This window comes from Scyliorhinus torazame, chromosome 11 (genome assembly GCF_047496885.1).
Source record: "Scyliorhinus torazame isolate Kashiwa2021f chromosome 11, sScyTor2.1, whole genome shotgun sequence".
Classification (NCBI taxonomy): Eukaryota; Metazoa; Chordata; class Chondrichthyes; order Carcharhiniformes; family Scyliorhinidae; genus Scyliorhinus; species Scyliorhinus torazame.
This window is the reverse complement of record NC_092717.1, coordinates 155,863,574-155,887,983: the sequence shown is the minus strand read 5'-3', so window position 1 is coordinate 155,887,983 and position 24,410 is coordinate 155,863,574. Positions and strand designations below refer to the sequence as shown.

The 24,410-nt window shown below is 50.1% G+C and overlaps 1 protein-coding gene across 3 annotated transcripts in view; it reads left to right on the top strand.

The window, feature by feature from the left end:
- Window positions 1-24,410, top strand: part of myom1b (myomesin 1b) — a 246,733-nt gene that overhangs the window by 80,594 nt on the left and 141,729 nt on the right. For all 3 annotated transcript variants that reach the window (XM_072467909.1, XM_072467907.1, XM_072467908.1), the window contains 2 exons: window positions 7,750-7,945; window positions 14,623-14,780. In XM_072467909.1, the coding sequence (XP_072324010.1) occupies window positions 7,750-7,945; window positions 14,623-14,780 (354 nt within the window). The remainder of the gene's footprint in view (window positions 1-7,749; window positions 7,946-14,622; window positions 14,781-24,410) is intronic.

Here is a 24,410-nt window from a genome sequence, read left to right as displayed (position 1 = left end):
TCCCCCCCCCCCCCCATCCATAGAGACTTGGATGTCCTTTAACAAGGAACACAAAAAGCTAGCATGCACTTACAGCAAGCATCAAGAAAGCAAATAGCATGTTTGCCTTTATTGCAAGGGGATTGGAGTACATGAATGAGGAAGTCTTGATTTAATTGTACAGGACTTTTATGAGACTACACTTGACGTACTGTACAATTGTAGTCTCTATTTTTAAGGAAGGATGTACTTGCAATGCAGACAACACAGTGAAACTTCACTAGATTGGTCTCTGGAATGATAGGTTTGCTCTCATTGAGAGGTTAAGTAAATTGGGTCAATATTATCTGGAGTTTAGAAGACTGAAAGGTGATTATATACCTTGAGAGTTTTGAACCCTCGGGGAAATCAAGCGATATGGGGAATAGGCAAGAAAGTGGAGTTGAGGCTGAAGATCAACCATGATTTTACTGAATGGCAGGTCAAGCTCAATAGTCATATTATCTACTTCTGTTTCTATTTCTTATGTTATTTGTTGTAAAAGATCAGGGGCGGGACGCTCCCCTACCCGGCGGGGCGGGGGGTCCCGGTGAGATGGAGTGTCGTGAACCACTCCGGCGTTGAGCCACCACAAAGGTGCGGATTTCGCCGCACCTTTAGGGGCCAAGCCCTCACCGTGAGGTGCTAGGTGCGCGTCGGAGTGGTTGGCGCGTTGCCGGACGTCGGGAAAGGCCTTTGGCGCCATGCCAGCCGGGGTCGAAAGGACTTCGCCGGGCGGCAGAAGTCTGCTCATGCACGGGAGGGTCAGCGGCTGCTGACGTCATCCCAGCTCAAGTGAACGACAAGAAGACACTGAGGCTCTACCCACTGTATGTGCGACAAATGACGACGACATCCCTCTTCCCATACAAGATGTGCAATGTGACAGACCTCAGCTAGAATGTACAGAGGTACTCGACAATCACAGTGAGACTACTGGTGACTCTGGTGACACCACGTTACTTCAAACCTCATTCGCTCGAGCCTCTCCACAAGCAAATGCATTCCTGAATGTTTTGACTCTGGACGGGGAGCATCACAAAACTTCAGAAGATGCAAGTGAACCTGAAATGACTCCGGACAGGGAGCATCGACAAGCCAAAACTGACTCAGGTGAAACAGACCAGACTCCAGACGGGGAGCATCGACAAGCCAAAGCTGATTCAAATAAGCCGGACATGACTCCAGACGGGGAGCGCCGCAAAATCAGTGACGGCACGCTCAAGGAGACATCAGATGCCACAAAGCACGCTAACACGAGTAACTGTGTGAAGGATTCGTATTATCCACAGAGTGTGGTCCTTGAGCGCAGCAAACACGGCAACAAAACCAACCACCACAACAACAACATCAAAGACAATAGCAAGAAGCGTACTAAAGGCAATAACATCGACAACAAGCACGACAAAGACAACCCACTGGAACTACGACTGGTACAACATGGTACAACTCTGCAAATGCGGGATACTGTTACTGCTCAGCTCAGTACAATGACATGCCATGGCAGGACGATGCATATTACCAATTCATGTTTGCTGCACTACCAACAGGCAACCTGGCTTTCAGGACAGATGCCATCAAGAATTACCACCACAAGTATCGAAAAAAAAGAGTCCAAATCCGACAACGAAGTGATTTGACCACTTCTTGGTTCCTTCAGCACAGGGACACTGATGGCGTTTACAATGCAATGCCACCATCAACATCACCAACTCACCAACCAAACAAGAAAACCACTCGACCATAATAATTAATGAACTTTGGACTCCTGCATATGATTTGGACTTATTGTTTAATGATCACTGTTATCATAACTTGTACAGAGTATCACTCATCTACCTAGTTTATTCAATTTTCTTTAACACTGTACAGAAAATATGTAACATGAAAAAAGGGGGGATGTGGTGATATACATCACTGTAAGTACACAAAGGGTTAATGTACATACACTACACCTAGCTAGACACTAGAGGGAACACCAGAGACATGACACACAGACAGTCAACCAATAGGTCAGTAAGATAGGACACGACCAATGGGCAGTCACGATACACACAGAGGTGACACTACCACAGGAGGGCATTACACCAAAAGGACACATCACACATGCTCAGTCTCTTTCCAGTGGAGACACTCAATGAGTACAGGCACAGGGTTGATTGAACATCATACCCACCATGTGGATTGTAGCAGACTGGTTAGTCAGTCTGAATAGCTATAGCAGGATTAACAGTAGCGTTGAATCCAAGTAGGAGCATTGTTAATAGTTTAATAAACGTGTTAAAGTTATCTCCAAGTCTGAACCTTCCTTCGTCAGAGTGCACATCAAGGAAGCAGCTTATGCTACGTCAAGAGCATAACAAAACAACGGGCACAAATCCAATAACAGCCACTAAATCACGTGAACGGCCATAAATGGGTTTGGACTGGCGAGATCTCAGTTTGAGGTAATCTCCGCCCTCCGCCATTGATGTGATCAAGTTCATGCCCAGAAAGGATGTGAACCTGATTTCCATCTATTGTACTAAATTATCATATCATTACCGGGTTTGAGGGCATAATGCCTATCCATGGTGTTCCTTCCCCACCCCTAGCGGCGCAACATCACGCCGGCGCGAATTATTACTGGTTTTCAAAAATAAAAACCCATCGTGGTGACCATGTTGTGGGTTTGGAAGTGCCTGTAGACCCCAAGGATTGTGGGACAGGCCTGGGCGTGGCCCACTGGCGGTGCCCCCAGCACTGCTGAGGGCAATACCAGGGGTCAGTGCCAGGGGGTAGTTACGCTCTTGGTGTGGGGAAGCGGCTCCCTTTATCTATGGGGGAGTGCGTGTGTGCAGGGCTATCCCCTTCTGCATGTTGGGTGGGGTTTAGGGATGTTCCCCTTTTCTGCCGGGGGTCCCGATGTCTGTTGTGGGGGCATTAAATTTAACTTTGCGATAAAGGGTGCCCCGATCTCAGATTCCCTGTGTTTTTGGTGTTGAGGGTCTGCCCCTCCAGCTGGCTGTGATCCTCGCCAGCACCATGAAATTGCAGAGTGCTGTTAACTCGGGAGAGAAAATGCGGCTGTGTAGCCTATGAGTTGCACAAATCTTTTTGTCGCCTGATCCAACACTCATTAACTTTTGGGAAGATTGAACCCTAAATCTCTAATATTATCAAGCTCTGCCCTTGCATCTTTTCATCTGCCAACAAAAGTCTTATCAATGCCCTTCTCACGTCCTCAATTTATTCGAACATTCTTCAGGCCAGCCTTCCATCTTCCGCACTCCGTGATCTTCAGCCCTTTCAGAATACTGCTGTTTGTATCTTAAGCCCCACTCACCCATTGTCCCTCTCCTTGTTGACCTATATTAACTTCTGGTAATTCAATGACTCTATATTAAAATGATCACCCTCACATTTAACTCTCTTCATTACCTTGGCCCTCTCTGTCTCAGTAATCATCTCCAGGTCTGCCACTCCCAAAAACCTCACATTTCTGTGACCCGGTATTCTTGTGCATTTCCCATTCCTTTGTTATGCCATGCATTCAGACATCTAACCCTAATAGAATTTGCTTTCTAAATCCCTTCGCCATTCCACTTCCTTACCCATATTGAAAACCATCCTGAAAATCCATTTCTTCAACCAAGCTACTGATCATTTAGTATTTGGCAGGTGTATTCTGGACTGTTATGATCTCCAGGGCCCAGTGGCCTGTTTTTGGTGGCCTGCTGTGGGGTAGGTGCATTCTCCTCGAACTTCACAGCTGGAGCTGGTGGAGGTCACAGACAGAGGGGTGGGGATCAGTTGGATACTCTCTGAGTCATCAAGATGGATGGACCCGGGGTCACCAGCTGCTGGTTCTCCTCCCTATGAGTGTCCGTAGGCCACTGCCTGACTCTGAGGAGAAGGGGCTCCTGAAGGGAGTTCAAGGTGCCCCGCCCCCTCACCTAGCCACTGCTGGGTCCCACCAATTTATTCTAATTACAGTCCCACCAATGCTTATAGCGATGGAGTGCAGGTCCGAGTGGAAATCCAGCAGGACCAGGCTCTCCATAACTGCCACCATTCTTCCCATGGAGACCTCGAGGTGATGGAATGATCTAAGACAGAATGCAGACAGACTCCTCCATCCTTCTCTCTATTTTGTTAACTACCTCTCACAAATCTGCCTGATGTTGGGCCAGCTGTCATTACATCTCCAGCATGTTAGACATGGCTGCTTGCAGTGGCTCATCATCAGGCTCCGAGGATGCTGGCCTCCAGCAGTTCTCTGAGTGCCAGAGACTGGGTCATCACTGTCTCTGATTGCTGTCAGTGAGGTGTTACCCAGAATGTGACCCGAGCCTCATCTAGATCTATGATCCACTGGGGTGTCTATCTCTGCATGGGTGGAGGTGAATGCAGTGACCGTTTCTACATCTGATGCACCTTCAGCACCCTCCTCGAAGGTGGCCTGGGGGATGGAGCTTATTCATAGAATTTACAGTGCAGAACGAGGCCATTTGGCCCATCGCATCTGCACCGGCTCTTGGAACGAGCACCCTACTTAAGCCCATACCTCCACCCCATCCCATATCCCAGTAACCCCACCTAACCTAAGGGCAATTTATCACGGCCAATCCACCTAACCTGCACATCTTTGGACTGTGGGAGGAAAGCGGAGCAGCCGGAGGAAACCCACGCAGACACTGGGAGAACGTGCAGACTCCGCACAGACAGTGACCCAAGCCGGGAATTGAACCTGGGACCCTGGAGCTGTGAAGCAACTGTGCTAACCACTGTGCTACCATGTTGCCCTTATGGTTGGACCTGAGCTCTGCCTGGGCCTGATGATGCCTTTAAAAGAGGGAAGATGGAGTTAGTTCATAAGCAAGCAGAATACATGTCATTCGCTGTGATTATCGGGATGTGATCAACTCATGGAGGGCTCATCCATACAGGCTTGCTGGGAGAGGCTGGTCTTTCCTCCCTCATAGATCTTTGACTTTGCCTGCCAAATCAGTGGCATCCTCTCAAACTGGGACAGCTCTTGGATGTTTGCCATCTCTCCTCCCATCTGGGATATTGCCCTCTGGTTATGGGCAAGCTTGGCTTGCATAAAACAGTGGAATGTGATGTGATGAGCACGGTAGCATTGTGGATAGCACAATTGCTTCACAGCTCCAGGGTCCCGGGTTCGATTCCGGCTTGGGTCACTGTCTGTGCGGAGTCTGCACATCCTCCCCGTGTGTGCGTGGGTTTCCTCCGGGTGCTCCGGTTTCCTCCCACAGTCCAAAGCTGTGCAGGTTAGGTGGATTGGCCATGATAAATTGCCGTTAGTGTCCAAAATTGTCCTTAGTGTTGGATGGGGTTACTGAGTTATGGGGATAGGGTGGAGGTGTTGACCTTGGGTAGGGTGCACTTTCCAAGAGCCGGTGCAGACTTTATGGGCCGAATGGCCTCCTTCTGCACTATAAATTCTATGATAAGAGATGGGAGAAGAGATTGTGAAGCATGCCGGCCTGCGGTGTGTGCTGATCCCTCCCCAGTAAGAGCTGAGGATAGAGTTTGTGCAGTATGGTAGATGAGATGCTGGTGATGTCAAGGTGTTCTTGAGACACTTTAGCAAGGGGTTGCCTGGAGCCACCCCTCGGGTAGAGGACATCCTGATGTCCACAGATGAGTGCCTTAAGGGAGTCATTGCTGAAGTTGAGACCAGTTTTTTCTTTGGTGGAACCATATCAAGAGAGTTCAAGCACACAGCTGATAGTGAATGTGTGTTCGGGTGACATACAAATATGTGCTTCGGCCCCATGAGTTGACAGCTGGGTGGGCAAATCAGTGCCCACCCTGCCACGTGATTTGGAGAGCTACTCACCAATGCATAACCGCCATAACCGGTGCACAGCAGACGCCATCTTCCTGGCCCTACACTCATCCCTGAAGCATCTCGACAACAAGGACTCCTACGTCCGACTCCCATTCATTGACTACTACTCCGCCTTCAGGACCATAATCCCAGCCAAGCTCAGATCAAAACTCCCAAAACCTAGGACTAGGCTCCTCCCTGTCAACTGGATCCTCGATTTCCTGATCCATAGACCACTATCAGTAAGAATAAACAACACCTCCTCCGTGATAGTCCTCAATATCCGGGCCCCGCAAGACTGCGTACTTAGCCCCTACTATATTCCCTATATACACACAACTGTGTGGCAAGACTTGGCTCCAACTTCATCTACAAGTTTGCTGATGACGCAACCATAGTGGGTTGCATCTCGAACAACAAAGAGTCAGAGTACAGGAGGGAGATGGAGAACCGAGTGGTGTAATGTAACGACAACAACCTTTCCCTCAATGTCAGCAAGACAAAGGAGCTGGTCTTGACTTCAGGAAGCAAAGTATCATACACACCCCAGTCTACATCAATGGTGCTGAGGTGGAGATGGTAGACAATTTCAAATTCCTTGGTGTGCACATCACCAACAATCTGTCCTGGTCCATCCACATCAATGCTACAACCAAGGAGGCACAACAGTGCCTATACTTCCTCAGGAAACGAAGGAAATTCAGCATGTCATAGATATCGTGGATACCATAGAATTTACAGTGCAGAAGGAGGCCATTCAGTCCATCGGGTCTGCACCGGCCCCACCTAAGCCCACACCTCCACCCTATCCCCGCAACCCCACCAATGTCCACATTGACTCTTCCCAGTGTTTACAGCTGCACCATAAAAAACATCCTATCTGGCTGCATCACAGTCAGGTATGGCAACTGCTTGGCCCAAGACGGTCAGAAACTACAGAGAGTTGTGAACACAGCCCACTCCATCTTGTGAACCTGTCTCCCATCCATTGAGTCTGTCTGCACCACCTGCTGCCTTCGGAAAACAGGCAGCATAATGAAAGACCCCTCCCACGTGGGTTATTCTCTCTACCAACTTCTTCCATCAGGCAGGAGATGCAAAAGTCTGAGAACACACACTAACAGGTTCAAAAACAGCTTCTTCCCCGCTGTTACCAGACTCCTGAATGACCCTCTTAGGGACTGATCTCATCTCTTCACACATCTTCTCTACTGAGTAGTACTATACTTCCTATGCCTGTGCCTCTGTATTTACATTGTGTATTTATGTATGTCCTATGTTTTTTCATATATGGAATGATCTGTCTGGACTTCACGCAGAACAATACTTTTCACTCTACCACGATACACACGACAATAAAGCAAATCCAAATAATTAGTGAGCTTCCAAGCATAAATCGGGCCTGAATTCCCACCCCTCCAAACAGCAGGAAATGTACCATGAAACATGCCTGCAGTCCAAAATAGAAAATTCCATCCAAAGTGTGATTGGAGCACCAAATGCTTTGTCATGTGGGTGAGGCATAAAGTTCTGCACTCGCTATAGGAAGCTAGGATCAATATTTGACACAGTGGAGGATAAAGAAGGCAGCAGGCAATAGGGCTAATTTGTATTGGTCTAGTATGGCATAATGAGATAAATGACTTCCATCAGTGCTGTAAAATTCTGTAGTTTAATTTAATGGCTGTAATAGATCAAGAACAATGTTATGATGAAGTTTGCCTGTAATTACAGAAGAGCTTGTCCATTGGCAAATACACAATAATGGAAGTGAAGTAACCAGTTACAACGTGAAAGTGAAATACGATGTTAAAGAAACTGGGGCAAGCTCTGCATGATGAACAGTAATTGTTAATAAGAGCGATTTGAGTTATGTGTTGTTTTTCTTTGTTTAGCCATGAGCATATCAGTGGAATTACTGGCAGAAGAGATGAAAGAATCAAACATTCTAAAACAAATCTTTTTGCTGGAGAATCCTATTTTGCCGAAAAGGATGCTATTGAAGAACATGGTGTTGAGAAGACTTCAATGCACAAGTCAAGAAAAGTTGCCACCCGGGAGTCTGCTGAACGCATCTCGCTGAATAAACATGTGAGTATAAAGAGCAATATTCAGTCCAGGCAGTGCCACCAGATACTGAACCAAAGCTTTTGTCAGTAAAAAATTCTGATTATCTCAGTGAAAGGTATAATAATATAAGAAATTTTAGTAGCAGGAAAATTTCAGGCAACACAAGCCCCCCTCTTTTTGAAAGGTCAGCCCATTTTTCCCCCCAAATCCCACAATCCCTTTCTTTTAAAGAAGTACATCGAGTTGCCTCTGGAACCCATTAGTGACATGTGGTAGTACCAGGTATTGCGGTACCTGAGAGGCTGATGACCATTGGTTAAGACCCTGAAGTCTACCATTGGCTGTGTTACGTAGCTCCGCCCTGACAGGCGGAGTATAAGAGATGGTGCCGTCCCAGCAGCTGTTTCTGTATTTCTGTATTCTCACTTTCTGTACCAAAGCTGCTGGGGAACAAGTTCTAGTGTATTAAAGTCTTCAGTTATGGACTCACTTCGTCTTGAGCATAATTGATCGTGCATCATGACAGAAAATCAATGGTCTTTACTGGTAATTATTTCTCAATTCTACAGCTGTTTGGGTAAAGTAGTTTTGCCTTCCTTTCCTTCTTGCTCCTAACTCGCAAATTATAAATGTTTTGTGGCACTTATTTTCTCCCCTTTTCCTGTCCTCTTCCACTTTTGAAAAGCAGTAAACTCCCCTCACCTCAGCATTGAGAAGCATGGGAAATTTAAGCTCCTGGGACCCCACCTGCCTGACTTTGGACAGTTGCCTCCTCAAAACTGGCAGGAAACGACAGATGGCCAGTGGATCAGTATGGAATGTTAGAGGTAGAATGCTGTCAGCCGGAAACACAGGAATGTTTGCCAGTAATGAGCTAAGAGTAGGTTTTTTGGAAGGATATTGCAAAGTGGGTAGTATGCAAAAGCACAATCAAGGGCATATTGTTGGAATGAGTTAATCTGCCATCTGGTTAAAATGAATGATGCTCTTCATTATTGCATACCATTTACATATGTACAAAGCAGTAAATGAAGAATAATAACAAACAACTGGTGTTGGATTCTCTGCTGCCCAATGCGGCCAAGAGATCTGTGATTGGACAAAGAATCCAATGTCGTCAAAAAATGGCGCTGATTTGTTTCCGATGCTCTGGTCCCCCGTTGGTGGTGGAATCGAGCTTCACAAGGAGGATGCAAATAAGTTGAATTGACCCATTTCCAATCTAATAAAGGGGTGGATACCGGATTCTCCATGCCTCCATGATTCTCCAGACCTCTGGGCCGGGATTCATGTGGGCGTGGATTGCTGCAGGTATTTGTCAGCCCTGGTGTGGACCTCATGGTGGGCCAATGGGGATAAGTCTTTAACGTAGGAGCCCCCAAAGTACATCGGAGAGCTCCCTCCCCCCACAATGCAAATCTTATCCACTCCCCCCAGAGACCCTCCAGTCCAGCTTGACCACATTTAAAGCAGTTAAGTGCTCTCACTTCCAAATGGAGAATCCAGCCACAGATTAAGGCGTTGCAGTTAGAAACTGTAGAAACTAAGAAGGTGTGAATGCAACTTCTTGATACTATCTCAGTGTGTTAGTGACAAGATAACCTCTGACTTTACACTTTGTAACTTGAGCTGAATTTTTCCAATACATTTAAAACTGGTGGAGGCAGCATTAAGTTTCTGAACTTAATGCCCTTCGTCAATTGAATGTGTCCTTTGCATTTTTATTTTTGTACTTTGCAATTACACGACCTCTTTAAGCAGTGGGTATTCATTTTGAACACAGCATTATTTCCCTGTTAGCAGTCATGGTTATACCAACAATTTTTACATAGCACTTTAGAATGACAGAACATCCCATTGCACTCCATTGTTCAATATCAAGCCAAGACAGAAATAGTTTTGAAAGCTGAAAACTTGGCCAAACAGCTTGGTTTAAGGATGGTTTTGGAGGTGGGGAGTGATTTAACAAAGTGGAGAGCATTGAAATGGAAGTGGGTGTTAGTGATAAAGTACTATGACTGCCACATGTGGTAACACAATTAAAATGGGGTAACTTAACTAACCAGGAATGGAAGTATGGAGGATGCAAACTGGGACATAGCATTGGGAAAGGTCAGAGAGGCAGGATGAAGTGAAACCAGATTTTTGAAGTCAGTAAAATTAAGGAATGGGGAGAGGTTAGCAAAGATACAAGGGAGATAGGAGAGAAGGACTTTGTGCGACCCAAGATAGATAGCAAAGTTCTGGATGTATTAGCGTTCATGGAGTTTGGAGGAATTGAAGTGACAAAGGCATGAATAAGAGCTGGATCAGGCTTGGATGTACTTTTAGAATTACAAATAGATAGTTTTGTAAGAATGTGGAGTTTGAAGTTCAACTTAGGAAGTTCAATAAAGAATAACAGGAAGACAGAATACTAGGCTAATGGTAAGATTCTTGGTAGTGTGGATGAGCAGAGAGATCTCGGTGTCCATGTACATATGTTGATCCCCAAATTTCTTTCTCTGTCAGTCTGGCCTCAATAAAAGTTGAGATGGATTCGCACGTAAAAAGAAGTTATTTATTTAGCTTGCAAGCTTGATTCATTTCATAGAAATATAAGAGACATCCAGTTTCCTATATCCCAGAAAGCGAATGAACAAAGAAACAAAGGGATCTCTGCAAATCAATTCAAATGGTATCAAGTTTCACATACTCGACGGACATAGGTCAGCCTATGTCCCTCCTGACCTGTTCGATCTATTCTGATTGGCTCACTTCCAATCCCTTTCTCTGGCCCCTATCAATGCAGCATCACTCTCATAGACACACCTCTTCCTGCTTTTTCCATGCGGTCTCAAACCCCTTTGTCCCTAACTGCCAGAATCAAAGTGGCTTATTTCTACATTACATTAACTAGTATCTCTAAAGTAACTATTTTATATCACATTCGTCACATAGATCCCTGAAAGTTGCCACCCAGGTTGAGACGGTTGTTAAGAAGGCGTACAGTGTGTTAGCTTTTATTGGTAGAGCGATTGAGTTTTGGAGCCATGAGGTCATGTTGCAGCTGTACAAAACTCTGGTGCGGCCGCATTTGGAGTATTGCATGCAATTCTGGTCGCCGCATTATAGGAAGGATGTGGAAGCATTGGAAAGGGTGCAGAGGAGATTTACCAGAATGTTGCCTGGTATGGAGGGAAGATCTTATGAGGGAAGGCTGAGGGACTTGAGGCTGTTTTCGTTAGGGAGAAGAAGGTTAAGAGGTGACTTAATTGAGGCATACAAGATGATCAGAGGATTAGATAGGGTGGACAGTGAGAGCCTTTTTCCTCGGATGATGATGTCTAGCACGAGGGGACATAGCTTTAAATTGAGGGGAGATAGATATAGGACAGATGTCAGAGGTAGGTTCTTTACTCCGAGAGTAGTAAGGGCGTGGAATGCCCTGCCTGCAACAGTAGTGGACTTGTCTACATTAAGGGCATTCAAATGGTCATTGGATAAACATATGGACGATAAGGGAAGAGTGTAGATGGGCTTTAGAGTGGTTTCACAGGTTGGCGCAACAGCGAGGGCCGAAGGGCCTGCCTGCGCTATAATGTTCTATGTTTTATGTTCTATGAGAGTTGAAAGCGAGACTGAGACTTAACAACTTTGGGGCGATCTTGATTGAGAATCCAAGAAGGGGGATAGAATCAGGACATGAGGCAGAGAATCAAAAACACCAAAGGTGGGGCATTAACCTCCACTGTTGAGCTGCAGGAAGTTTTGGTTCATTCATGAATTGACCTCAGACAAGTAGTCAAGTAGCAGAGAACTGGTCAATGAATCAAAGTATTAGCAAAGTTGTCAATTGTTGACATGACTGCTAATGGAGATTGTCACTGAGGGGCAACATAGGAGGACCCATGTGGATGAAACACCAGGTAGTCCACATGGGTATTAAAAAAGAAGACATTGCAGGAGGTGTGCTGGGTGCAACGCAAAAGGTAGAAATAGAACCATGTGTAGACAATGCCACAAAAGCTGATAAATAGAGGAGCTGGTGGTGGATGATGGTATGGTCTATCATATAGAATGTTGCAGAGGGGGTTAGTAGGATGGTGATAATCCATGGTCATAATCGCACATAACATTATAGTGACTTTAATTAGGGTGGTCTTGGTGCCGCAGCCAATTGGAACCAGACTGAAGATATTGAACAGGGAGCAGTGGAGAGTTGAATACTCAGCTGGGTAGTCTGTTAGAGAGGAAGGAAAGGTTGATGATGGACTGGGCACAGGGATGGAGGATCAACCTTATTTTGGAGCAATTGCAAAAGTGCGAGGAGTCTCTTAAGAATGAATGCTTACAGTAAGGAGAGTAGGCTTTTTAGAAATGGGCCTATTAAAGATCTCTTTCTAATGCATTGATTTGGCTCCAAACAGCGGAAATGTTTCTCGTGCTGACCTGAAATGCATATTACAGGCATGTTGTAAATGGTGTGGGTGACTGCTGGCAGCATAAAACTGTTACTAACCTTGAAATTTAGCACAGGGTCAAAGGCACATCAATGCTAAGGATATTGGATGATGGGGATGTGGGGTTTAGAAATTTTGCTCATCTCACTTCAGCCCTCGAAGGTCTCCCCTGGAAATTCACCCACTTCCTGTCTCTAGAAGTAGCAACATTGACCATGTACAGTTGACAAAAGGACACACTATACCTTCTCTGTGAAATATTAAACAAACAAACAACTTCTGTGATACTGACAGGGTTGGGCCTAATATTTCAATGGCACCCAGACGAGAAGGATGGAAAGAGAGCCCCTTTTCTCATTGGCCCTGTAGTGGAACCTATAATCACTCCAAGCATATTACAAAATGTTAAATACAAAAGCGGTGCTCACTGTTTGCAGATCTTAAGCACAACTGCCACACTACGGTAAAATTTTAATCTGAAAGCTGAATAAATTTAATAAAGGTAAAATAGTAGAAATGAAAAAATACAAAGATTGGCCAAGATGCCGGTGTGTATATTTGCACAGTTGGTCCATGGGAATCACCAATTTCATGAGCAATACAAATCATTCATTCTTTATGTTGACGTCACAATGATTGGGATTTTCCATACCTCTTACGCAGCATATTTTCTGGTGATGGAGGCAGCTTGCCATTAGTTGCCAGTGTGATCTTCCAGTCCAGCCAAAGTCGCCACGCCACTGGGGAACCCGTCACAGGAGGTGGGGTGAGGGGGGGGCTCGGAAAATCCTGGCCTATGTTTTTAACACGACCCACCAGTAGTCCTGTCATTATAATGAGATCTACAGAGCTACAAATTTAATTGGGCTTGCTCATTTTTTTTGGTTGCAACCCCTGGTTAGGCCACCTCCCGTCAGGGAAAATCTGAGACAAGCAGGTCATCTCAGGATAGCCCATTTTCCCGAGGGCTACAGAACAGGTGTGATGCCTATCAGTTGTATATGGAAGGGCCCGAACATCTGTTTTAAATAGTTTGCCCAACAACCTAAACAATCAGTTATGTAAAAATCCCAGCTGAGTGAGAACCGACTGGGTATTTCAACCAGCCCAATATAACTGCCCACCTGCCGCAAGGAAGGTTAAAATACTCCACAATGACTCAATGTCATGACACTTGCATCAAGACATTGGCCAGGATTCTCCGCGATCCGTCGAGGCGAGCCGTACCAGCGCTGAAAAGTGGCTTGAACCACTCCGGCGTCGGGCCGCCCGGAAGGTACTGAATCCTCCGCACCTACAGGGGCTAGGCCAGCGCCAGCGGGCATGAGTTGGCGCATGCGTGGGAGTCCCAGCGTGTTCTGGTGCGAGTTGGCGCATGCGTGGGGGGATTCTTCTCCGCCCCGGCCATGGCGGACCGTTACAGCGGCCGGCGTGGAGGGAAAGAGTGACCCCACGGCATAGGCCCGCCGCAGATTGGTAGGCCCTGAACATGGGCCAGGCCACCATAGGGGCCGCCCCCAGGGCCAGATCCCCCCGCGCTCCCCGAGGACTCCGCAGGCCGCCCGCAGAGCCAGGTCCCGCCGGTAAGGACCTTGCTTGATTTAGGCCGGCGGGACTGGGCAAAAACCGGCGGCCACTCGGCCCATCGCGGAGCGGAGAATCGCCGGGGGGGGGGGCACTGCCAATGGCCCCCCGACCGGCGCGATGTGATTCCCGCCCCCGCTGAAAAACCGGCGCCAGAGAATCCGGCAGCCGGCGTCGGGGTGGCGGGACAGGATTCACGCTGAACCCCGGCAATTCTCCGGCCCGGCGGCGGGGTCGGAGAATCCCACCCATTGTGTACTTATGGACAGGTCACAGTAGATGTCCACATACTTTTCCATAACGAATGTGAAGAATACTAACTTTTCTTAATTGCAGACGCTAATATTATCTTTCGGAATGCAAACTTGCTTAATCGATATTAAAAAACCGGATGAACAAGAGTTAAATGATAGTGGGTGGAATTCTCTGGTCCTCCAGCTGCGTGTTTTTGGCGGCGTGCCTGGCGTTGGCGGCGGGATTCTATCCACCCGCCAATTGTCGATGGGGTTTCCCATTGAAACCACCCTGCATCGCCACGAAACCCGCTGTTGGGGGTACGTTGCCAGCAGGAAAAGTGAATCCCGACCACCGTGAGCACCGCTTTTGCATTTTGCTAATGCTGAAATTCTTTTGCATTGGACCAGCCTCATGTTCTTCTGCGTCTCACCTCAGATTTACGAAACTCAAGAATTTCACAAAAGACTGAGGGAGGACAGCCTGCTTCGTTTGCCTGAGTTTATTATCAAGCCAAGATCGCACACCGTCTGGGAGAAGCAGAACGTGAAGTTACATTGCACTGTCTCAGGATGGCCTGAGCCTCGGGTTACATGGTAAATAAATACCTCTATTATATTCAGACAAATATATCACCTCTGCCACAACATCTCTATTTGTTTACCAAAGCAAGATAAAATTCTACCTATTTAGAGAAAGTAAAACAGTAGTCAGCTCCACCTTTTCTTTCTAAATATGTTGCTGAGATAATATGGATTTAAAAAGAAAGCTTCAGGCTCAGTATTGTAAAGTGCAAGGATATTGCTGTTCAATTTAATCTATGCAACAGGGAGAAACTTACCACTGGTTGGAGGGTCAGTAACCAGAGGACACAGATCCTAGAATCTTAGAAACTCACAGCTCAGAAGGAGTCCATTCAGCCCATTATGCCTGTCCTGAGTCTCTGAAAGAGCAGTTGTACTTAGCGTCACAGTCCAGCTTTTTGTTTGTTAGCCTGTAGGTTCCTCATCCTCAAATACCTTGGGGCAATGAATGCTGGCCTTGTCAGCGATTAACCACATCCAGTGAATACAATTTAAAAAGTCTCCCTTTTAAAATTATTTATGGAATACATTTTCTTTTCAGATAGAGAGATAACAGCACCCAACAAGTCAGTGAAAATAAATTCTCCTGATGTCCTATCTAGATCTTGGGCGAGATGTCGGAGAATCGCCGGGGGCTGGCGTGAATCCCGCCCCGCCGGTTGCCGAATTCTCCGGCACTGGATATTCGGCGGGGGCGGGAATTGCGCCGCGCCGGTTGGCGGCCCCCCCCCCCACGATTCTCCGGCCCGGATGGGCCGAAGTCCCGCTGCTAAAATGCCTGTCCCGCCAGCGTAGATTAAACCACCTACCTCACCGGCGGGACAAGGTGGCACGGGCGGGCTCCGGGGTCCTGGGGGGGGGGGGACGTGGGGCGATCTGGCCCCGGGGGGTGTCCCCACGGTGGCCTGGCCCGCGATCAGGGCCCACTGATCCGCAGGCAGGCCTGTGCCGTGGGGGCACTCTTTCCCTTCCGCCTCCGCCACGGTCTCCACCATGGCGGAGGCAGAAGAGACTCCCTCCAATGCGCATGCGCGGGAATGCCGTCAGCGGCCGCTGACGCTCCCGCGCATGCGCTGCCCGGAGATGTCATTTCCGTGCCAGCTGGCGGGGCACCAAAGGCCTTTTCCGCCAGCTGGCGGGGCGGAAATTCGTCCGGCGCGGGCCTAGCCCCTTAAGGTTGGGGCTCGGCGCCCAAACGGTGCGATGCCCAACTGATTTGCGCCGTTTTGGGCGCCAGTCGGCGGACATCGCGCCGTTTCCGGAGAATGTCGCCCCTTTTGTCAATGGTTTGGAATCTATGGTCTCAGTTATTGACCCACTTGCTAGAGGGAATATTTTTCTCTATCAAAACGTCTCATTATCCTGGAAGTCTCTGTTAGTTTACCTCGTAATTTCTCAAGGAGAACAGTCCTAACATTTCCAAGTCCCTCATCCTCCATGGTTTGCAATATTGTTCACGAAGAGTCAGTGTGTTGCCCAATCTTTACAATTTTTATAAACAACCTGGATTTTCATTTGGAGAGGAGCAATATAAAATTTGCAGATGATTTGTTACTTGGTGAGGTGGGAGTTAATAATGAGGATAGTTAAAGGCTTTAGGGTGACTGGATGGTGAAATGAACAGAAGCAAGGTAGGTGTGACATGATGTAGTTTGGGAGGCTAACGTTGAAAGATAGTGTACTGTAATTGACAGAATTTCAAAAAACACTGATGAACCGACAGACCTTGGTGTCCAAATCCACAAAGGTGATAGGGCATGTTGATGAGGTGGTTATAAAATATCTACATCATTCAACACAATCAGCACCATTCAGAACAAGCAGCTCACAGAGTATACCCATCTACAAGATGTGCTGCAAGAACTCACCAAGGGTCTTGAGACAGCACCTTCCAACCCCATGACCGCCACTATCTAGAAGTACAAGGGCAGCAGACACATGGGGACACCACGACCTGGGAATTCCTCTCCATTCGACTCACCATCCTGACTTAGAAATATATTGCTGTTCCTTCACTGTCGTTGGGTCAGAATTCTGGAATTCCCTCCCTACACAGCACTATGGGTGTACCTACACCACATATACTGCAGTGGTTCAAGAAAGCAGATTGAAACCATTTTCTCAAGAGCAACTAATGATGGGCAATAAGTGCTGGTCTAACGATGGCCACATTCTGATGAAAGAATAAAAAATGTAAGGCCATGAATTTATGACCCCACCATGGTATTTCTGCCCCCCGGCAGATATGGCGGACCATTTAAATTGCCATTTACTTTAACGGGTCCATAATATCCCACCAGGTGGAAGGAGCCATATAATCCTTGTGGTAAACCACTGTTGCACCTCTATTAGGTGATGTATGGCAGGACCTGTATTACAGGTACGCTGGTAGTCCCTGCCTGCTGGCTCCGCCCAATAGGCGGAGTATAAATATGTGTGTCCTCCATGCGGCAGCCATTTCGCCAGCTGCTGTGGGAGGCCACACATCTTCGAGCAATAAAGCCTCAGTTGTACCCAACTCAAGTCTTTGTGCAATTGATCGTGCATCAATTTATTGCTCGAAGATTTTTAAAAGATGGACCTCTGTATCAAACCGTATCGCCTGCAGCTGGATCCGCATTCAAGCGACGCCAAAAAGGACTTTCAACACTGGCTAGCTTGTTTCGAGGCGTACATCAACTCGGCACCCAGCCTTTTCTCGGAGGCTCAGAAGATACAGATCCTGTACTCAAGGTTGAGCTCCAGCGTCTTTCCGCTAATCCAGGACGCGCCGAACTACGCTGAAGCCATGACGCTTCTCAAAGAGAATTACGCTCAGAAGACGAACACGCTCTTCGCCAGGCACGTACTCGCCACTCGCTCTCAACTCCCTGGTGAGTCCATAGAAGATTTCTGGCGGGCCCTAATCCCACTCGTCCGGGACTGTGACTGTCAGTCCGTTATGGACACTAAACATTCACACCTCCTTATGTGGGACGCATTTGTTACGGGGATAGGGTCGGACCTCATACGCCAGCGACTGTTAGAAGGGGTCACATTCGACCTAGCAGAGACAAAGAAACTAGCGGTCTCTATGACGGTCGCCTCGCACAACGTTCAGGCCTACACCCCCAGCCGCGCGGCCCACCCCTCCTACGCATCGTGGACCCCACAGACAGCCGCCCCAGCAGGGGCCTTACCCAGCCAATTCGCCTGCGCCATGCGCCAGCCAGCAAACCCTGGAGGTCCCCGATGTTACTTTTGCGGCCAGCAGAAACACCCCCGCCAATGCTGCCCGGCCGGCGCTGCCCTTTGTAAGGCTTGCGGCAAGAAGGGGCACTTCGCCACAGTGTGCCAGGCCCGTGGAGTCGCCGCTATCGCCCCCACTCCCCTCGTTTATGGACAATGGGTGCCGCCATCTTCACCTCCCCGGACCACGCGCGGCCAGTGGGCGCCGCCATCTTCACCCCTCAGACCACACACGGCTAGTGGGCACTGCCACCTTCTCCCCCTCAGACCAAGCGCGGCCAGTGGGCACCGCCATCTTCCCCTCCGAGCAACACGTGTGACCCATGGGCGCCGCCATGTTCTTCAACCCCCGCCACGTGCGGCCCATGGGCACCGCCATTTTGTCCTCCTCAAGATCTTCAGGCGCTGCCATCTTGTGGCCACGACACATGTGCACCGCCAGCGTTCCAGGACCAGTGTCCCCCGGGCTCCCCATCATCTGACGCCAGCGACGACCGTCCACGACTCGCCTCAGTGACCATCGACCAGTCTAGTCCGCACAACCTGGCCACCGCATCGCCCAGCATTAAAATCACTGGACACGTGACCTCTTGCCTGCTGGACTCCGAGAGCACCGAAAGCTTCATCCACCCGGATACGGTAAAGTACTGCTCCCTTGCGGTACACCCCGCCAACCAAAGAATCTCCCTGGCCTCCGGATACCATTCCGTGGCGATCCGGGGGTACTGTACGGTCACACTCATGGTCCAGGGTGTAGAATTCAGCGGCTTCCACCTCTACGCCCTCCCCCAACTCTGCGCTGCCCTACTACTCGGCCTTGACTTCCAGTGCAATCTCCAGAGACTAACCCTGAAATTCGGCGGGCCCCTACCACCCCTCGCTGTCTGCGGCCTCGCGACCCTAAAGGTCGATCCGCCTTCCCTCTTCGCTAATTTAACCTCAGATTGCAAACCTATCACCACCAGGAGCAGACGGTACAGCACCCAGGACAGGACCTTCATCAGGTCCGAGGTCCAGCGGCTGCTTTGGGAAGGCATCATCGAGGCCAGCAACAGCCCCTGGAGAGCCCAAGTTGTAGTAGTTAAAAGTGGGGAGAAACACAGAATGGTCGTGGACTACAGCCAGACCATCAATCGGTACACGCAGCTTGATGCATACCTACTCCCACGCATATCTGATATGGTCAATCAGATTGCACAGTACCGGGTCTTCTCAACATTAGACCTCAAATCCGCCTTCCACCAGCTCCCCATTCATAAATCGGACCGTCCATACACTGTTTTCGAGGCAGATGGCCGCCTCTATCACTTCCTCAGGGTTCCCTTGGGCGTCACCAATGGGGTCTCGGTCTCCCAAAGGGAGATGGACCAAATGGTCGATCTGTACGGTTTGCGGGCCACCTTTCCGTACCTAGACAACGTCACCATCTGCGGTCACGATCAGCAGGACCATGACGCCAACCTTGCCAAATTTCGCCAAACCGCCACTCTCCTAAACTTCACTTACAACAAGAAGAAGTGCGTGTTTAGTGTGGTAATACCAGGTATTGCGGTACCTGAGAGGTGGATGACCATTGGTTAGACCCAGGAGTCTACCATTGGCTCAGCAGATTAAAGCCTCTTTGTTATGCCTCACCTTGTCTTGAGAGTAATTGATTACGCATCACTTTAATCTGCTGTAACTTCAGTTGAAAGGATGGATCTCCATATCAAACCGGAGTGCCTTCAGCTCAGCCCCCACGCGGACAACTCTGCTGCTATTTTCAAACATTGGCTGGCGTGCTTTAAGGGCTACCTCGACGCGGCCGCCGACACCTCCACGGAAGGACAAAAGATGCATCTCCTACGCTCACAGGTCAGCCCTGGGATCTACCCTCTTATCGAGGAGGCGCCGAATTATGCTGCCGCGATCGAGCTGCTAGAAGGACATTATATCCGCCCTGTGAACCAGGTCTACGCTCATCACCTGCTGGCGACTAGGAGGAAAAGCCCCGACGAAACGTTGGAAGACTTCTACCGGGCGCTGCTGGGCCGAAACTGTGGCTGCCCGCCAGTTTCGGGGAACGAGCACACAGAACTTTTGATCAGGGATGCTTTCGTGGCAGGTATGACCTCCCCCGATATCCGCCGAAGGCTCCTAGAAATGGACACTCTGGGACTTGCAGAGGCACGGCCCCTGGCGGGGTCCATGGATGTTGCATATAAAAACGCGCTGTCCTTTGCTCCCGATCGCGCGCCAGCCCCCTGGGCTGCGTGGCACCCCGTAGCGGCAGCCCCTCAGACCTTTCCCCTCACCCCGCAAGCCTGCGCGGCGAGACGGCCCGCTAACGCCGCCGGACACCGCTGTTTCTTCTGCGGGCAGGCGAATCATCCCCGCCCGCGCTGCACGGCCCGCACCGCCACCCTTACTGACTGCGGCCTCACGACCCTTAAGGTCGACCCACCTTCCCTGTTTGCGAACCTCACCCCGGATTGCAAACCCGTCGCCACCAGGAGCAGACGGTACAGTGCCCAGGACCGGACCTTTATCAGGTCGGAGGTCCAGAGGCTGCTGAGGGAAGGGGTCAACAGTCCTGGAGAGCTCAAATAGTGGTGGTAAAGACCGGGGAGAAACATAGGATGGTCATTGACTACAGTCAGACCATCAACAGGTTTACGCAGCTGGATGCGTACCCTCTCCCTCGTATAGCCGACCTGGTGAACAGGATCGCGCAATACAAGGTTTTCTCCACGGTGGATCTCAAGTCTGCCTACCACCAGCTACCCCTCCGTAATGGTGACCGCCAGTACACTGCCTTCGAAGCAGACGGGCGGCTCTATCACTTTTTAAGTGTTCCCTTCGGTGTCACGAACGGGGTCTCGGTCTTCCATCGAGAGATGGACCGAATGGTTGACCGGTACGGCTTACGCGCAACGTTCCCGTATCTGGATAACGTGACCATCTGCGGCCATGACCAGCAGGACCACGACACCAATCTCCGCAAATTTCTCCAGACCGTGAAAATCCTTAACCTGACATACAATAAGGATACATGCGTGTTTAGCACTGACTGTCTAGCCATTCTAGGCTACATAGTGCGAAGTGGAGTCATAGGCCCCGACCCTGAGCGCATGCGCCCCCTCATGGAGTTCCCCCTCCCTCACTGCCCCAAGGCCCTAAAGTGCTGCCTCGGGTTCTTTAGCTATTATGCACAGTGGGTCCCCAATTATGCAGACAAGGCTCGACCCCTGATCCAGTCCACAACCTTCCCCCTGTCGACGGAGGCCCGCCAGACCTTCAGCCGCATCAAAGCAGACATTGTAAAAGTCACGATGCGTGCCATCGACGAGTCCCTCCCCTTCCAGGTCGAGAGCGATGCGTCCGACATAGCTCTGGCGGCCACCCTCAACCAAGCGGGCAGGCCCGTGGCTTTCTTCTCCCGTACTCTCCATGCTTCCGAAATTTGCCACTCCTCGGCCGAAAAGGAGGCCCAGGCCATAGTGGAAGCTGTGCGATACTGGAGGCATTACCTGGCCGGCAGGAGATTCACTCTCCTCACGGACCAACGGTCGGTTGCCTTCATGTTCGATAATGCACAGCGGGGCAAGATCTTGCGGTGGAGGATAGAACTCTCCACCTACAATTATGAGATCTTGTACCATCCGGGGAAGCTGAATGAGCCTCCTGATGCCCTGTCCCGTGGCACTTGTGCCACCGCACAAGTGGACCGCCTCCGATCCCTCCACGAGGACCTCTGCCATCCGGGGGTCACTCGCTTTTCATTTTATCAAGACCCGCAACCTGCCCTACTCCATCGAGGAGGTCAGGACAGTCACCAGGGACTGCCAAATCTGCACGGAGTGTAAACCGCACTTCTACCGGCCGGAGAGGGTGCACCTGATAAAGGCTTCCCATCCCTTTGAGCGCCTCAGCATGGATTTCAAAGGCCCCCTCCCCTCCACCGACCGCATCACGTATTTCCTTAACGTGATTGACGAGTACTCCCGGTTCCCATTCGCCATCCCCTGCCCCGACATGACCACAACCACTGTCATCAAGGCCCTCCAGGGTATCTTTACACTGTTCGGTTTCCCCGCTTACATACACAGTGATAGGGGGTCCTGCTTTATGAGTGACGAACTGCGTCAATTCCTGCTCAGCAAGGGCATCGCCTCGAGCAGGACGACAAGTTACAACCCCCGGGGAAATGGGCAGGTAGAGAGGGACTGGAAGAACGTCCTGCTGGCCCTACGGTCCAGGAATCTCCCAGTCTCCTGCTGGCAGGAATCCTCCCGGTGGCCCTCCACTCCATCCGGTCACTGCTCTGTACAACCATGAATCAGACACCTCCGGGACCTCGCTCCCAACCTGGCTAGTGACACCCGGACCCATCCTGCTTCGGAAACATGTGAGGGCGCACAAGTCGGACCCGTTGGTCGAGAGGGTCCACCTGCTGCACGCCAACCCCCAGTATGCCTACGTAGCATTCCCTGACGGCGGCCAAGACACGGTCTCCCTTCGGGACCTGGCGCCCGCCGGAGCCCCATGCGCACCCGCACCATTGCCCCCACCCTCCCCACAGCACCTAACTGGAGGGTCAGTACTCCCGCCGCTCCTGCCTAGGCCCGAACACACACCGACGCCCCCTACAGGCGCCTTCCCCCCCCTGTCCACCTTTTGCCCCAACAGCGCCGCCTAGGGGTGACGAAGCTGCCTGGGAGGACGACACCACGTTCCCGGAGCCGCAACCGCTGGGACCCCCATCAGGATCACCGCCGAAGCCCAGACGCTCCAGAAGGACGACTAGGCCACCCGATCGACTGATTGCTGCACCATGAACACTTTGTTATTAACCTCGACATCACGGTACCTCCATACCTGATCATACCATGCGAAAGGCGACTATTAACGCTGGCCATCACCCCGCCGGGCTCTTTTTTAACAGGGGATGAATGTGGTAATACCAGGTATTGCGGTATTGAGAGGTGGATGACCATTGGTTAGACCTAGGAGTCTACCATTGGCTGATGTACATAGCTGCGCCCTGAGAGGCGGAGTATAAGAACCGATGCCATCCCAGCAGCCTTCACTTTCTGTATCGAAGCTCCTGGGGAAGAGTTGTAGCAGATTAAAGCCTATTAGTTATGCCTCACCTTGTCTTGTTGAGAGTAATTGATTGCGCATCATTTAGCACGACCCGCTTAGCCATCCTCGGCTATGTGGTCCAGAATAGAGTTCTGGGGCCCGATCCCGACCGCATGCGCCCCCTCATGGAGTTCCGCCTCCACCACTGCCCCAAAGCCCTCAAACGCTGCCTGGGGTTCTTTTGCTACTACGCTCAGTGGGTCCCAAACTATGCGGACAAGGCCCGCCCACTCATACAGTCAACCCATTAGCCCCTGACGGCCAAGGCACAACAGGCCTTCGCCCGTATCAGAGCCGATATTGCCAAGGCCTGGATGCACGCAGTAGACGAGACACTGCCCTTTCAAGTAGAGAGTGACGCATCAGACGTCGCCCTAGCCGCCACCCTCAATCAGGCAGGCAGACCCGTAGCATTCTTTTCCCGCACCCTTCATGCCTCAGAAATTCGGCACTCATCCGTCGAAAAAGAGGCCAAAGCTATCGTTGAAGCTGTGCGGCATTGGAGGCATTACCTGGCCGGCAGGAGATTCACTCTCCTCACTGACCAACGGTCGGTAGCCTTCATGTTCAATAATGCACAGCAGGGCAAGATCAAGAATGATAAGATCTTGAGGTGGAGGTACGAGCTCTCCACCTACAATTACGAGATTTAGTATCGCCCCGGGGCTGTTTAGCACAGGGCTAAATCGCTGGCTTTGATAGCAGACCAAGGCAGGCCAGCAGCACGGTTCAGTTCCCGTAACAGCATCTCCGAACAGGCGCTGGAATGTGGCGACTAGGGGCTTTTCACAGTAACTTCATTTGAAGCCTACTTGTGACAATAAGCGATTTTCACTTTCACTTCCAACGAGCCCCCAGACGCCCTATCCCGAGGTACATGTGCCAGCGCACAGTTAGAACGACTCCGGACCCTGCACGACAGCCTTTGTCACCCCGGGGTCACACGGTTGTACCATTTCATAAAGGCCCGCAACCTGCCCTACTCCGTCGAGGAAGCACGGACAATCACCAGGGACTGCCAGGTCTGTGCGGAGTGCAAGCCGCACTTCTACCGGCCGGACCGTGTGTGCCTGGTGAAGGTCTCCCACCCCTTTGAGCGCCTCAGCGTGGATTTAAAAGGGCCCCTCCCCTCCACCGACCCTAACACGTATTTTCTCAGTGTGGTCGATGAGTACTCCAGATTCCCCTTCGCCATCCCATGCCCCGATATGACGTCTGCCACCGTCATCAAAGCCCTCATCACAATCTTTGCTCTGTTCGGTTTCCCCGCCTACATCCACAGTGACAGGG